This window comes from Dasypus novemcinctus, chromosome 14, assembly GCF_030445035.2.
Source record: "Dasypus novemcinctus isolate mDasNov1 chromosome 14, mDasNov1.1.hap2, whole genome shotgun sequence".
Classification (NCBI taxonomy): domain Eukaryota; kingdom Metazoa; phylum Chordata; class Mammalia; order Cingulata; family Dasypodidae; genus Dasypus; species Dasypus novemcinctus.
Window position 1 is genome coordinate 15458551 of NC_080686.1, and position 17831 is coordinate 15476381.

General features: G+C 37.9%; 1 protein-coding gene across 7 annotated transcripts in view; it reads right to left on the bottom strand.

Moving 5' to 3' along the window:
* The window catches only part of RB1CC1 (RB1 inducible coiled-coil 1), an 84947-nt gene that overhangs the window by 56038 nt on the left and 11078 nt on the right, over positions 1–17831 (bottom strand). For all 7 annotated transcript variants that reach the window (XM_058275529.2, XM_012520163.4, XM_058275531.2 and 4 more), the window contains exons 2-4: positions 7866–7987; positions 5565–5691; positions 5177–5347 (exon numbers count right to left, since the gene is read on the bottom strand). In XM_058275529.2, the coding sequence (XP_058131512.1) occupies positions 5177–5347; positions 5565–5691; positions 7866–7936 (369 nt within the window). In that variant the 5' untranslated portion in view covers positions 7937–7987. The remainder of the gene's footprint in view (positions 1–5176; positions 5348–5564; positions 5692–7865; positions 7988–17831) is intronic.

Here is a 17831-nt window from a genome sequence, read left to right on the forward strand (position 1 = left end):
CTGGTACTTTCATTTATTACTAATGGATAAATTCACCAAGACTGTCTGGTCAATAAATAACAAATTATAAGCGTACCCTTTACTTATATCTTCACTAGCATTCTTTTTAATTTTCTTACCATTTTTCACATTTTAGATTGGCAAAAAAAAAGTATCATTTGCATTACATCAATCAGTATTGATGGTATTATCTCTATGCTTCTTAGCCACATTTGAACAGTGGCCTTTACCCATTTTTCTCAGGACTCTCTTTTAATGAGCTCTTTACATATGAAATTAAGGCTCTGTCATTTATATGCACATTGAAAGTATTTTTCCCCAACCTTTTATTAGACTTTGATTCAGAGTATATTAACATTATTTTTTTTTAAGTTTGTCAATTTAAAAATGTATCTTTTCCTCAATGGTTTCCATTTCCAAACAGTTACAATCAACCAAAATAGAAATCCTGTACAAATTAGGCATCAGCTCTCCATTCCCTAATCCCATCTACCTACTAGTAACCTAGATTCTAACTGCTTAAAATAATCATTTGACATCAGTGAGATCACAGAATATCTTTATTTTCTGGATTATTTTATTCAGCATATCCTCAAATTTCACCCATGTTGTCGCGTGCATCAGGACTTCATCCCTTTTTACAGCAGAATAATTATCCCATGGTATGCATATCTATTTGTTTATTCATTCTTCTGTTGATAGACACTTGGGTTGCTTCCACCTTCAGGCAACCGTGAATAATGCCGCTATGGGACATTAGTATGCAAAGATCTGTTTGAGTCCCTCCTTACAATACTTCTGGGTATATACCTCGTAGTGGGATTGCTGGGTCTTATGGTAACTCTACACTTAGCATCCTAAGGACCTGCCAAACTGTGGTCCACAGTTGCTGCACCATTTACTATCCCACTAACAATAAATGAATGTTCCTATTTTTCCACGTCCTCACAAACACTTGTCAGTTTTTTATTTTAATTTTTTATTTTTTACACTTTTTATTCTGTAAATTTAATTGAAAATAGAAATAATTTAAAAATTAAAAGAAAACAGTTGAATAAAAACATACATTTCTCAAATGTACTGGATACATATAAAAATTTTTTAATCATACAATGTTCATAGTAACACATCATACAATTTTTATTTTAATAGTGGCCATTCTATAAGATGTGAAATTATGTCTCATTATAGTTTTGACTTGCATTGCCCTAATAGCTAGTGATGTCTTTTCATGAGCTTTTCAGACATTTGCATTTCCTCTTGGAGAAATGGCTGTTCAAGTCTTTCCCCATTTTTTAATTGAGTTGCCTTTTTTTTATTGTTGATGTGTAGGACTTTCTGAATATTAAGCCCTTAACTGGTTTCCAAATATCTTCATTGAGTAGGTTGTCTCTTCACTTTCATGACAAAGTCTTTTGATATGCAAAAGTTCTTAATTTCTTTTTGTACTTGTGCTTTGGGTGTAAAGTCTAAGAAACTACTGCCTAATACAAGATCCTGAAGATATTGCCCAATATTTTCTTCTGGTTTTATAGTTCTGGCTCTGATCCATTTTGAGTTAATTTTTGTATATGTGCAAAATAAAGATTCCCCTTCATTCATTTGCATATGGGTATCAGTTGTATTTCTTGTATGACTATTATGTAATTCTACAACTTTTCTAATTTAAAAAAAGTACACTGGACTTCCAGGAAGATGGCAGGGCTGCAATCTCTTACAAAAACAACAGAGGAAGGGCAAAAAGCTGTTTGAGGGAGCTGCTTCTTGGGTCTGCTGGCCAAGAGAGTGCAAAACACATCATCAGGGGGACGGGGGCAGAGATGAAGAGGATGAAGCAAAAATCATGAGTTACTAGCCCCTACTGCTGGGTACTACATCCATCTCTCCCCCTCAAAGTGAAGAGCCTGGGTAAAAATCCATGAATCACCAGTGAAAGGAGGGTGAAACATCTCTGTGGAAATACTCATTAAAGAGCGCCATCTGCTGGTGGGCAGAGAATAGCAGTAAGTAAAACAGCTTTTTGGATGGAAGATGTGGCTCAAGCAACTGGACTCTTGCCTACTACATGGGAGATCCCAGGTTCAGTTTCCAGTACCTTCTGGAAAAGGCGAATTGGCAGGTGCAGCAAGCTATGTAGCAAGATGACGCAACAAAGAGAGACAAAGAGGAAAGACAATGAGTGACAACAAACCAGGGAGCTCAGGTGGCTCGAGCAACTGAGTACCTTTCTCCCACATGGGAGGTCCAGGTTCAATTCCTGGTGCCTCGTAAAGAGAAGACGATCAGACACAGAGCACACAGCAAATGGACAGAGAGAGCAGAAAGCGACTGCAAACAACAAGGAGGGGAAATAAATAAAATAAATTAAAAAAAAAAAAAGGTTTTTGAGGTTCTCATGTCCAGACACCCTTGAAATTGGTCTGTGCCTCATTAGTGGGTCCTTGGCCCTGTTGTGCTAACTTAAGTTGAACCAAAAATCAAAGAAGAGCCATGAAACAAAACCAACAGGCATGAGTGAGAAACTAACCATTAGAATAAATTCACCAACATAATCAGATGTCTAGACATCAGCCAAAAATTAAAAGAAGAAACAGGAAGATATGGCCCAGCCAAAAGATCAAATAAAAAATTCTGATGAGACACTGGACTTAAGACAACTAATCAGTGATGCTCATATAAATCTCAAGGAGTTGAAGGAAAATATTGCTAGAGATAAAGAATATTAAGAAAACACTGGGTGAGCATAAAAAATAACTTGAAAGCCTGCAAAAAAGTAACAGAGCTCATGGGAATGAAGGATACAATAGGTGAGATTAAAAATACATTAGAAAAAGGAAAAAAAAATACATTAGAGGCATACAGCAGATTTGAATAAGTGGAGGACAGAATTAGTGAACTGGAAGACAGAGCATCTGAAAAGACCAGAAAACAGAAAGAGAAAAGAATGGAAAAAATGAAACAGGGCCTCAGGGAATTGTCTGATATCACAACATGTACTAACACATTATAGGTGTCCCAGAAAAAGAAGAGAAAAGAAAAGGGGCAGAAAGAGTATTTGAGGAAATAATGATTGAAAAGTTCATAACCCTTATGAAAGGACAAGCTACCTCTTAGAGAATACATCTGAAGAAAGATGTACTCCAAAACATCAACTATTCACAATGTCAAATGCCAGAGATAAAAGATTCTGGAAGCAGCAAGAGAAGAGCAATGCAACATATACAAGGGAACCTCAAAAAGAATAAAAAAATTTTTAAGAATTTAAAAAAAAATTTTTTAAAAAGGGAACCTTAATAAGACTAAATGCCAATCCCTTATCAGAAATCATGGAGGTGGTGATGAATTTAAGAAAATGAAAGAGAAAAACTTGCCAGCCAAGAACTAGTTATCCAGCAAAACTGTTAAAAGAGATAAAGAAGGTCATTATGAAGAAGACATCTTCATGCTGTAGATGAGACTCACCTTAGACGCAAGGAAACAATTCAGGCTGAAAGTGAAAGGTTGGAAAAACCTATTCTACACAAATAGTAACTAAAAAAGATCTGGAGTAGTGATACTAGTATTGGGCAAAATAGACCGTACATGCAAAACTGTTATAAGAGATGAAGAAGGTTGTTATATATTAACAAAAAGTGTGGGAAGCAGATGGGCTCAACTGACAGAGCATCCACCTACCATATGTGAGAGTCCAGGGTTCAATACCCAGGGCCTCCTGACCCGTGTGGTGACCTGGCCCACATGCAGAGCTGCCGCGCACAAGGAGTGCCGTGCCACTCAGGGGCACCCCTGTGTGGGGTTGCCCCACACACAAGGAGTGCGCCCTGCAACAAGAAGAGCTGCCCTACGTGAAAAAAGCGCAGCCTGCCCAGGAGTGGCGCCACACACACAGAGAACTGATGCAGCAAGATGACACAACAAAAAAGAGACAGTTTCCCAGTGCTGCCGACAATGCAAGCGGACACAGAAGAACACACAGCAAGTGGACAGAGAGAGCAGACAACAGTGGGGGGAAAGGGGAGAGAAATAAAATAAAATAAATCTTTAAAAAATTTAAAAAGCGTATGAATATTTATACACCTAACCTGGATGCGCCAATACATGAGACACATACTGGCAAAACTGAAGGGTTTAGAAACAGACGTCTCTATAGCATTGGATAGAACATCTGGACAGAGGTTAAATGAGGAAACAGAGGGCTTGTATAATATTATAAATGAACTAGACCTAACAGACATTTATAAAAGCATTATACCCCAAAAACAGGATTTGGAGATTTTACCAATCACTGAAAGGAGATCTGATACCAATCTTGCTCATACTCTTTCAAAAAAGTGAATAGGAGGGAATGCTACCAAACTCATTCTATAAAGCCAACATCACCCTAGTATCAAAGTCCGATAAAGAAACTACAAAAAAAAATTAGAAACCAATTTCTCTAATGAATATAGATGCAAAAATCCTCAAAAAATGCTTGCTAACCAAATCTAAAATCACCTTAAAAGAATTATACACCATGACCAAGTGGATTTTATCCCAGGTATGCAAGGGTGGTTCAACACAAGAAAATCAATCATTGTAATAGATCAAATTATAAATTGAAGGTACCAGCAAATCAAAAAGCAAATCAAACGATACCCATTGAGATTGTGAGCAGCATACTGGGGACATACATACATACTGGGAACATAGCTGTGCTATAAAAACTATGAGTATGAAAGAAAGAATTACAAATTTACAATTATTTAAGCTCTCTTTGCCTTCATGTACTCTAACAGGTACATTATTAAAACAATGATCAAAAGTAATTATCTGCATCTTATCTAGCAGAAAAGTTGAGCTTAAACAGCTTTTCTACTCTAGAGTCCCATGATTTTTTGTAAATGTAGAATAATTAAATGTTTGGGCCTGAAACTTAAAAATTAGACCTACTAATTTCAAAATATTATTTTCAAGAAAGTTTTTGTATGATTTTTGCACGTTTTTTACATAATTTAGGCTACCTGCTATTTAGGTTTGAATGCTTTTAGGAACAGTTCATATTCATGAATGCCTAATAAGCTAGCATTTCATGAAAATATTATAAAATGACATAACTTTATTAAATATACCTTTGAAAACTTAAATTGTATTATATACAAAAAAGTATAATAATATAAAAAACAGCTTTATATCTTACCACTGCAAGTTGTGTCCTTGAAGCTACAGTGTGAAAAACTGCAGGCATCATAAGAGATTCTTCAACTTTTATTTCCATGTCATTTTCTGTTGAAAAGGTAGTTTTAGGAATAGCAGGTGGACGATCACATAAGATCATTTCTTTGTTAAAAAGAAAAATTGGATTGGTGTCCTGTATTTTAAAAAGGGTGCAGAAAAATGGCCATTAAATGTTACATATAATTTAACAAAGATATTTAAATATTCAAAATCAAAATCAAACAAATGAACATTTACATTGCCCTCCATATATGAACCATTTGTATACAATGTCATTTTGAACATCAGGTCCCCATTTCCCACCTAACATGAAGTCGCAGCACCACAGTGGAAGTCTCTCAGACACCTACCGTCCCAGCACTATAGGTGCACACTCTCCGATCAGCAGCCATGCACTCTCCACCGTTGACCACCAGCACCTGGTGCTGGATAGCAATCTTGTATTTGTTTTGAATGGCATGCTTAAGGTCTGCCACACTTAAAAATAAAAGAAAGGCAAAATATCAGTTACTTACATTTGCCCCAGGGACGAGCATTTACAACCAAAGTAACATTAAGCAAAAAACACCTGTTAGGTTATTGAATTCCACTCTAAGTCTGAATTACTAAAAATGTCCCCAAAAACAGTTGTGAAAAAACGTAAGCTTCTTAACTGGCTGATGACTAAATCACCCATGTGCATGCATCACATCTTAAAATTTTATAGTTTATGAAAAACAGACAGTAGACAATTATTTGTGTGCACTGAAAATAATGTAGCAAAGGAATATGCTCAAATCAAATTGACATCAGATTCATTAAAAATCTTTCAGAACACACTACACAAACTACACTAACTCTAACCAATGTGAAAATTCCTATCTCTTCCTATGTTTCAAAATATCTTTCAGAGGTAAAACTACTTTAATGAAAACTACTCCGTTTAACCCCACAATTCAAGCTAAGAATACTAAGTCCAAAAATTATTTCTAATAACTTTAAAGTGTCAGATTTAGTCTGTATTACTATCAAGTCTTTGATATTATGGTCACTATAAAAACATACAGGTTTTAAATTGGCACATTTATGGGATCCATTTTTATACTATCAAGGAAGCTCTTAAATCTGCATTAGGACTGTTTGACTAGAAAAAAGATCCACATATTACAAAGACTTTTACTCTGGGAAAGAACTGCCTGTGGATTCTAGGCATCAAATCATGTGCAACATTATATGCAAAATTCCAAAAGCTTGCTGTCTTCAGGCACACAAGCAAATGTGTGGCGAAATGGCTCATCAAACATCAACATGGTAACAACAACTGTTGAGTACCAGATGCTGGATGTGAAATTCCAGGTGGAATCTGCTCCCAGGACCCACCACACCAAGACTACGGATGCAGTGAAATCACTTGGCTAGGAGCCAAGCTAGCAGGCTAATGCTGGTAGTAGAGGCGCCACTCAAATTGGAATCAGACAGCATTAGCATGATGGATGATGATATGCTGCAATAGGAGCAGAAGGTCAAGGCAATCTGGTGACAACAAATGTCCCTGGCTCCTTATAGGGGAGCTTAGTTTGTTTTTTGTTGTTTTTTTTGTTGTTGTGTTTTTGGTTTTTTTATGACTTGGTTTAAGTAACTTTAAAGAAGGAAAAGCAGGTTAGGGAGTGATATGTACCATTTCTACTTCTTTCTTGTTTGGACTCAAAATATATCCTCCTTCCCCAAAGAGCTCTCAGTACTTTCACATATATAGGAGGGCATCCAATAGTGCAATATTTGAAACCCCAGCCCAGCTGGAGAATTACAGACATGAGTCTCATTAATCTACTGAATAAAATTAAACCTATTTTATTCTTTATTAACAAACAAAACAAAACAAACTATTTACTGTATCCAAACAAGGAAATAAAAACAAATGACCAAAAACTATGAGAGTGATATGTTGATTTATATAGCTGACAATAATTTCCCTAGCAATGTTCTATGAAACACAGAAGAACAATTTGCTCTAGGAACTTATTTGTAATGATAGCTTGGTTTGAAATCAGTTTTGCTTTTGATTACATTTGTATATTGTGAACAATATATTCATACATGGGAAGCAGACTTGGCCCAGTGGCTAGGGCGTCCGTCTACCATATGGGAGGTCCGCGGTTCAAACCCCGGGCCTCCGTGACCCGTGTGGAGCTGGCCCATGCGCAGTGCTGATGTGTGCAAGGAGAGCCCTGCCACGCAGGGGTGTCCCCCACGTAGGGGAGCCCCACGCACAAGGAGTGCACCCCTAAGGAGAGCCGCCCAGCGCGAAAGAAAGTGCAGCCTGCACAAGAATGGCGCCACCCACACTTCCCGTCCCGCTGAAGACAACAGAAGCGGACAAAGAAACAAGACGCAGCAATAGACACAGAGAACAGACAACCGGGGGGAGGGGGGGGAATTAAATAAATAAATAAATCTTAAAAAAAAACAAAAAAAAACCAATATATTCATGCAAACAGAACAGCACAACTTAACTGTAGCATTCCTGAGACAGAATATAATTGTGTATGTAATGTGGTGGAATAGATTAAAGACTTGCATATTGCAATGGATTTGTTTCCTCAAAATAAAATACTTAACATTTTACATGCACACAAAATAAAAAAGTGAAGAGACTATATGAAATAACTCACGTTTGCACTGTAAGTTCAGTGTCAAATGTTAAGGTAGTTCCAGTGTTGACCAGAAATACATATAACTTCATGATGATTTCTCTGGAGTTTTTGGGATTATACTTCACGCTCTGATAAAGTTACTGAAAAAAACAGATAAAAGTGATCAATTTTAATAAAAGTGATCAATTTTAAAAACATGACTATAAGTACTAACACCTATACCATACACACAACAGCCTTACTGTCTAAATAACAAAAAACAAAATGGATTCTGAATCCTAAGATGACTAACTGGACAATTTGGCAAATTCATTGCCTCAAAACCAAACCGAACCAAAACAAACCAAAGGAAAAAAAACAGCAGTGAGACTAATGTAGATAAAAGTATAACTTGGGAAGTGAGTGTGGCCTAAGCGATTGGGCTCCCTTCTACTATATAGGAGGTCCAGGATTTGATTTTCAGGGCCTCCTGGTGAAGGCGAGCTGGCCTGAGCGGAGGACTGGCCCACCCAGAGTGCTGGTCTGCATAGGAGTGTTCGCCCACCCAGAGTGCTGGCCCATGCAGAGAGGTGGCGCAGCAAGATGACACAACAAAGAGACACAGATGAGAGACAATAAGAGACGCAACAGACCAGGGAGCTGAGGTGATATGAGAGATTGAGCGCCTCTCTCCCACTCTGGAAAGTCCCATGATGGGTTTCTGGTGCCACTTAAAGAGAAGAACACACAGGAAATGGACACAGAAAGCAGACAGCGAGTGCAAAACAACAAGGGGGAGTTGAGAAACAACTCAGTTAATTAATGAATTTTAAAAACATAACTGTTCTACCACAGGGTAAGAAAAGTTTTAAGAAAGAAAGAAGGAAGCAGGGAAGCAGATTTGGCTCAACTGATAAGAGCACCCACCTACCACATAGGAGATCCAGGGTTCAAACCCAGGGCCTCCTGCCCCATGTGGTGAGCTGGCCCACACGCAGTGCTGATGCGCGAAAGGAGTGCCGGGCCATGGAGGGGTGTCCCCTGTGTAGAGGAGTCCCATGTACAAGGAGTGCACCCTGTAAGGAGAGCTGCCCTGCGCGAAAAAAGTGCAGCCTGCCCAGGAGTGGCACCGCACACATGGAGAGGTGACACAGCAATATGAAGCAACAAAAAAGGGGTGCAGTTTCCCAGTGCTGCTGACAAGAATGCAAGTGGACACAGAAGAACATAGCAAATGGACACAGAAAGTAGACAACTGGGGGGGGGGGGGGGGAAGGGGAGAGAAATAAATTAAAAAATTAAAAATCTTAAAAAAAAAAAGAGGGAAGCAATGTGGCTCAAACAGTTGGGCACCTGCCTACCACATGGGAGGTCAAGGGTTTGGTTCTCGGTGCCTAATAAAAAAGGCAATGACAAGCACACAACAGACACAGCAGAGAGCAAGTGCAAATGGGGTGAGGGGGTGGGGTAAATAAATTTAAAAAAAAAACAAAAGCAAAATGTAAATACATAAACCAATTAGGTAATTCGGTCCTTAAAGATTACGATGAATCTATTAGTGTTATTTAAAAAATAAAAGACCAGTGGTAAGAACAAAAGCTGTTTCATACTGTTCTCATGCTATCCCTCTACAATAAGAATACACTAAAAACATATGGTCAAATGTCTTCCCAACCCCAAAAGTACTTCCCCTATTTTTTCCTTTGAACAATAAAAAATTAATCTTAAGCTTTTTTTAAAATTGTGGTAATGTAATGTAAAATTTTCCCCTTTCAAATCATTTTTAAGTCATTTTTAAATGTACAATTCATGATATTCATGACATTGTGCTACCATCACCACTTTCCCTTACAAAAATGTTTTCATTAAATCAAACAGCAACTCTGTACCCATTAAGCAGTAACTCCCCATCCCTCTTCACCCCCGCCATCCTCTAGTAAGCTCTAAGCTAGTTTCTGTGTCTACGATTTGCCTGTTCTAGACATTTCACAATCAGGAAATGTCTTAATAAATGGGGGATACAGTCCCAAAGATTAATAAATGCCGTGAAAGAAAACCATGAATAAATTACCAGAAGTTAGTAGGCATCTTTCTTCATGCTCTTTCTACATGAGCCTAAGAGTAAAATTATCAGGGAGGAAGAATATAGCAAGTAAGGTTTCAAAAGTGCATTAGAGGGAAGCCAATATGGCTCAGTGGTTGAGTGACAGCTTCCCATACACGAGGTCCAGGGTTCAATCTCCAGCCCCGTACTTCAAAAGATAAAAATCTTTTCAAAAATTAAAAAGGTATAATAAAACTATCATTATTTGGAGACAATGAGTGTGTGGAGATAAGTACATGAGAGTGTATGCTCTAGGAATATTATCAATAAAAAAGCACATTAGATTATGAACTCCATTATAGAAGCAAGAACTGTGACAGTGTCTATCACTATGAAAAGGACTATCACTTTTCTTAAAAAAATTATAACTGGTTTGTGTTTGCTTTGCTTGATATTGGCAACTGAATGGCATTCCTGGTTAAACTCAGTGAAGGCGCAAAGAAAAATTTCTGCATTATTATAGAGAAGATGCAATATGTAACAACATATGGTTATTATTCTTTTCTTCCTTATAAAATTACCTTCTAAAGAGTAGGCCTCTACTCAGACTCCTTTTCCTAACTGCCTCTTCTCTTAAACCACACCACAACTACAGTAAACAAGCCACCACTGAACTCCCTATAACTGCCACCCCCTATAGGCATTTCTTAGTCCTTAAGATATAATGGCTCTGGGCTCAGACTCTGAGTTTGAGCCAACCCTATTATTTATATGATCTTGGGCAAATTACTCAACTGCCTTTAAACTCTAAGATAGCCCCAATTATCCACACCACCTCCCTGTCCCAGTATCCACACTCTAGTGTAATCCTCTACCCCGCCCCTCTCTGGTATGGGAGGACCTATGATCTGCTTCTAACCAATAAAACATGGCAAAACAAAAGCTGGAAACAACCCAGGTGCTCATCAACCAATGTGCATGGATAAACAAACTATGGTATATTCACATGATGGAATATTATGCAGCCGTAACAAGATATGAAGTCATAAAACATAAGACAACATGGATGAACCTGGAAAACCTTATTTTGAGTGAAGCAAACCAGACACAAAAGGACAATACTGTATGACTGCGTTACTATGAACCAAATATATTGTGTAACATATTGTATGATTCAAAAAATTTTTATAAGTAAAATCTAATACATTTAATTGAGAAATGTATGTTTTTATTCAACTGTTTTCCTTTTAGTTTTTAATTATTGTTTGTATTTTCAATTATTAAATATTCAAATAAAGTTAAAAGAATTTAAAAGTTGGCAAAAGTGATAGAACATGACATTGATGATTTTGTAATTTAAGATTACAACTTCTGTCTTGCCCGCTGACTCTCCCTTTCAGGTTTTAATGAAGTAAGCCACATATGGAAGGGCCCACTGCGGCAAGGAGCTGGGGGAGGCCTCCACCCAAAGCCCAGCAAGAGGGAGAGGGCCTTGTCCTACAACTCACAAAGAACAGAATCTTGGCAACAACCACCTGCGCTTGGTAGCAGAACATCCCCAGTCTGAGATAAGTCCCCAGCCCTAGCCAACAATTTTGTGTAATAACTTTATGAGAAACCTTTAAATGACAGGGCCCTGAAATAATAAGTATGTTGTTTTAGCATTAAGTCTGAGGTAATTTCTTACTTAGCAACAGAGAATTAATATAGTGCTACCACATCATAGGGGTAATTATGAGAATCAACTGAAAAAAAGCTCATGTATTCAACAAAGTTGAGAAGCTCTGTATTACAACGTGAAACATACCTTAGTAACATCAATTCAAATAATGAATATTAATTACAAAGTTTATTTATGTGTCTAGCTTACTTGGCTTAATCACATTTTTACAACTGCCCCTCACCATCATTGTTAACACAGGCCGTCTCGGTTGTCTTGCTCTGTGCTTGCACACAAATCTGAATTTGAGTATATTCAAAATATAAACCCCCTAGTTAAAGGTTCAAATTTCCCTTTCTGCTGCCACCCAACATTAAATAATATCACTTCTCTAGGAACTACCTATATGGAATTATTGCCAATGAAAAATGGGACTCTAACTCCCTTATTTTACAAAAGAAATGGAATCTAGAAGTGAAGTAAGCTGAGTGAGGACTTCAACTCCTTCAGTAAAAATCAAAATCCCTTTTCAATATTGCCCAGTTCTCTAAAATGTTTCTCTCTCTTTATGCCCTTTTCCCTGACATTCCTACGCGTAATTCCATAGCACCTGAAACCCTTAGGAAAAAAACAATGCACGTTTAAATCCTTCTTTAAAAAGGCTCCTCTTACCCCACTAACTCCCAACTTTTCTTTCCCCCTATCACCAGAAGCTGGGTTTTATCACTTAAAATGGTCAGAAGGCATAATACTTAAGGTGTTATTGATTCCAAAGTGAACATCCACATGACAGTTCCACAACTTCATGGAGATACTATAAACCACTGAATTGTACAATTTATTCAACAAACAGGATTCTGTGCACCCAAGTGCTAGGCAGTGAAGATATAAAAGGATGTAAAAAAAGTAGTATGTGTGGTCAGAAAAAGCAGAGAATTTTAACAAATGTGATAGGTGTGTAGAGAGAGACAGGGAAACACAGAGGGTGCTTAATAGCCTGAGGCTGGGAGGAGTACTGGGAGAAAACTGGGAATGATCTATCTTGGAATCTACAAAACCAAGAGGTGACGAGCCAGAGGTGACAGTCCTACAAAGCGCACAGAGCCGAGAGAAAACTGATAAGAGATTAAGCCAGAAATAAGCAGGGAATGAGATTACTGTATTCAATAAAGATCTGCTTAATGAATGAGTGAATGCATTAATATGTGATATAAAATCCACAAGTACAGATTTTATCTTACAGGTTAAAAGAAGCTACTTTGTCTTCAGCAAGATTATTTAGCTAAAGCATGGTAAATAGAAAGAATACTGGTGGCAGAGAGAAAATGTATTAATTCATTTACTCATCCAAATTCAACACACACTTGAGCTTATGTGCTAGACACTGGACATTCTGTGAACAAAACAAACTTCTTTGCCCTCATGGAGCTCACAGTTCTGAAGGAGAGAATGGCATGAAGAAAGATTACGCAAGATGTGATAAATGCAATGAAAGAAAATAACAGTGGTAGAAAGTAGGATCTACTTAGATTTAGGTGATCGAGGGAGCCTTTTATGTGGGTTACATTTAAATAGGAAAAAAAGGCCAGTTGTGAGAAGGTGGGAGTAAAGTAACAAAGATGGAACATTTTTGTGCAACTAAACATAAAATCATTATAAATAATAGTTACTGTATTATTTTAAATTTTCCTTTTCTGTATTTTTTAAATTTATATTTTTTACCATTTTGATACAATTTCACACTACAGAAAAGTTAAAGGCACAGCACAAAGAACTCTCTTTACCCAGATTCACCAATTCCTAACATTTTATTCCACTAGGTTATCACCTATGTCAGCATCCACTCCAGCACAGATACACAGACATATTTTTCTGAGCTTTCTGAGAGTAGTTTGCAAAACAGGATGCTCCTTTAACCATAAATACTTGAGAGTGTGCTTCTTTCTTTTTTTTTTCCCCCTCAGAGTGTATGTTTCTTATCAGCAAGGAATTTTACACATATAACCAAAGTACATTTACCAAATCATGAAATTTTATATAATCCACAATCCATAATCAAGTTATATAGCTCAATAATTTCCTTTATACATTTTTTTCTTGGCCCAGGGTCCAATTCAAGATCATATATTAGGATTACACATTTAGTTGTAATAGCTAATTAATTTCCTTCAATCTGGAACAGGTCAACTTTTATCTTTTCAAGATCTAGGGCAAGTATTGCTCTCAACCTACTGGGGGCTTTAGAAACTATTAAAAAGTAGAATAAAGATGCCCTCAGTTCCATGATAAAACTTAAGAGCCAACTGAAGGCATGCTCTGATAAGCTATAGCAACTACCAGGTGTTCAGTAATGAGTGGCAATTGTAAACAGACACTGGACATGATGTGGTCCTTAGTCTCTTTTAAGCACGGAGAAATGGCATTTGCTCTTGTCTTTCAATACGTTCTAACACCACACTACAACTATGACATTTGGAGGTTAGACAGTGAAGTTTAGATAGTACAATCATATCAAAGTTTAGGTCAAAATCAATTACATACTATATGACAGAAATAAAGAATATCAGCATATACTCCAGATTAAATATGAAGTAGGAGTTGGCCATTAAACAAACACCAATTGCTTCATCTGGGTAAGAACACCTCAACCTAAGAAACTAAATTCATTAACAATAAAACCAAAAGAGGTGGAAGAACTTATCTGAGAATTAGCTTGTCAGCATGCTCAATGAAAATTAATTATTTTCAAGCATAGCCTTGATTGCACTGGCTCTAGAATCTACATTAAATTCAACTCCATTATAAAGGTACACTTCATTTGACTGAGAAGTCATTATTTAGCTCTTTTCTAACAGTTCCTAAGTGAGGTAAATAAAAAGATTCATTCTGAAAAGCAGCTCCCAACCTACCCTGGTATAACAGTCCATGTTTTCAACCATTTTCTATGTTTCACAGGCATAAGATCAGCAGCTTTAACCAGAAACTCCTTTCTGAATTTTAATTCTCTTCATCCTCTTTTACCACTAGACACCAGACAGGGCATAAGTAGAGTGTAAAGAAAAATCTACCTAGAGAGGTAATGGGGTATTATTGCCCCTTGGGTCTCCCTGGGTCTACCAGTGCTGGTAGTCTGAGTGGGATCACAGCTTTCGTGGCTACAAATGCTCTTATTTATTCCACATGTCCAAAGTAGATGTCACAGAAAATAAACAGCAATAATTGCTAACATTATTATATACAAGTCACTATGCTAAGTTTATATGCATTACCTCACATCATAACACGTAAGATATCCTTATTACCATTTGCAAATGAGGAAAGAGGGTCTTGAATCCAGGTCATTTTATAGCATTCATTCAGTTAATATCACCTGAGACCTTTGTATAGTTTTCTTAGCTTTGGAAGTAAAATATGAAACAGTAATATAAAATTGCCAGTTCTCACAAAGCATCCATGTCTAACTCTCATGTTTAGGGGAATTGTGTGACCACCACACATCCAAGGCAAAGCATAAACACTAAATATACTTTCCTAAATAAAGGGAAAATAGTAACAATTGCAAACTCATAAATTACAGCTTCCTAAAAGCAAGCACACAGAAATATGCAGATCGAACTTCTATCTTGTACCAAGATAAAGGACATTTAAGTCCTTCTTATTCTCAAACTATACTCTTACCCTTCATTTTTCACAAAAGTTATCACAGACAAGAAAAATGAAATATTTATACTTTAAGAAATAAACATTGCATTGAGAGGATGGCTGGCCTAGACAACACCTAAACTACCTTCCTACTCAAGATTCTGTAAGGTGGCTCCACCCCACATCAAGATGGAGGAATGAGTCATTTCGGGTCTCTGTGGCCCACAAAGCTTTGAACAACCAGCAAGAACTGGCATAAACATCTTTCTCAACACTCCAAAAAACAGATAAGAAACTGCAATAACTAGGTGAGCAGAGAAGCGAATCAAGAAGAAAGCCACTTAAGGGTGACAGGATCTCGTGATGTCCTGGATGGCCAATTTCCCAGTCCCTCACCAGCTCAGTGTGGAGCTGGCCCTGCTCCCAGGGTGGATATCTGGTCCCAGTTCCAGAGGGAGCAGAGTAACCTTCATGCACACAGTGGGAGCATGTATGTCTGGCCCAGTCTGTCTGGTGGTGGCTTGAGGGACATGCCGTCCCAGAACCTGCCCTGCGTTTAGAAGGCAACTCTTACAGGCAATACCTGGAACGATGAGAAACGTTTCCTAGAAAAGAGGGAACATTCATATCCAAGTAAATGGGGGAAATCTTAGGGCCACACACACATGCCCAAGGCAAGCCACACACATAGAAAGGATCTAAGAGACCCCTAAACTTTGGTCTCAAGCTATTCTCCACACTAATTGTATGGATAAGTTCTGAAGGATAGCAAAACACACAGGTCAATCTGCAAAGGTCCTGGCATTCAAGGAAACCTGTCATAACCGTTAGATACAACAAGCTTAAGGAACAGATACCTCAGAGCCTAGCTTCCAGCAATAACACAGTAAAATATTCAGGTTCAACCAAATACTGCAAAGCTTTCAAGAAATAAGAATTGACAGCCCAGGAAAAGGAGAAGATTTAAAGCATCAGACATCAATGAGGAAGAGAAGACCCAGGACTTACCAAAGACTTTTTTTTTAAAGATTTATTTTATTTATTTTTAATCCACCCCCCTCCCCCAGTTGTCTGTTTTCTGTGTCTATTTGCTGCATCTTGTTTCTTTGTCCGCTTCTGTTGTCCTCAGGGGCACGGGAAGTGTGGGAGGCGCCATTCCTGGGCAGGCTGCACTTTCTTTCGCGCTGGGCAGCTCTCCTTACGGGTGCACTCCTTGCGCCTGGGACTCCCCTACGCGGAGGACACCCCTGCGTGGCAGGGCACTCCTTGCGCGCATCCGCACTGCGCATGGGCCAGCTCCACACGGGTCAAGGAGGCCCAGGGTTTGAACCGCAGACCTCCCATGTGGTAGACGGACGCCCTAACCACTGGGCCAAGTCCATTTCCCCCAAAGACTTTTTAAGTATGAGAAGGAACCAAACAGAGCTGAAGACCAAAGTAATAGAGATTTAACATTCCCTAGAGGGGGTTCAACAGCAGATTGGGGCTGGCATAATAATCAGTGAAACTTCAAGAAAAGACCATTTAAATCATACAGTCTGAGAAGCAGAAAGAAGAAAGAATGAAAAGTGAACAGAGCTTCAGAAACCTATGGGATACCATCAAGGATACCAATAGATGCACTGGCATAGCTCCAGAAAGAGAAGGAAAAAAGAAAGGGGCAGAGAGAATACTCGAAGAAATAATGGCTGAAAACAAATTTAAGACAGACATACACATCCAAGACACTCAATGAACTTCAAATAGGATAAATCCAAATAGACCCAAACTGTGTCATGTTATATCAAAGCGTTGAATGCCAAACATAAGAGAATTCTGAAAGTTGCAAGAGAGAAGTGATGATTTCTCATCAGAAATCATGGAAGCAAGAAGGCAAGGGAAAAATACTGCTGAAAGCAAATACTGTCAATCAAGAATTCTATATCCAGCAAAACTGTCTTTCATAAATGAGAGAGGGATTAAGATATTCCCAGATAAGCAAAAGCTGAGGGACTACATCACCACTAAGACTGGCCCTATAAGAAATGCTAGGAAGAATTCTGCAAGTTGAAAGGAGACCAGACAGTTAACCAAAGAAATAAAAATCTCTAGTAAAAATAATGGCATGTGTAACTATAAATAGCAGTATACTGTTTTTTTTTGTAACTGCACCTTTAATTTTGTATAGGATCTAAAAGTAAAATGCATAAAATGTAAGGATAAATCAATGCCTTTCCACTCAATGTATAAACATGCAATTTGTGGCAAGAACTACATAAAGATGGGGGGGACAAAGGAGCACAGGACCATCAGTTACATATGCTGTAACAGGTGTTTACTTGGTGTTGAGGTAAACAAGATTACAGATTTAGGATGTTAACATTTAATCTCCATTTTAACCACAAGGAAAATATCAGAGAACATGCAAACTCAGAGACAGAAAGTATAGTTCAGGTTGCTAGGGGTGGTAGATAGAGGGAATAGGGAGTTAATGTAAAATGAGGTTAGGGCTTCTGTTTGGAGTGAAGGGAAAGTTACAGTAATGGATGCTGGTGATGGTGCTGCAAACACTGTGACTGATTAATCCCACTGAATGATATGCTCGGGAGGTTTTGAGATGGGAAGATTTACTTATGTATATTTAAAAAAAAGAAAGATAAACTAAAGAGATAATGACAAC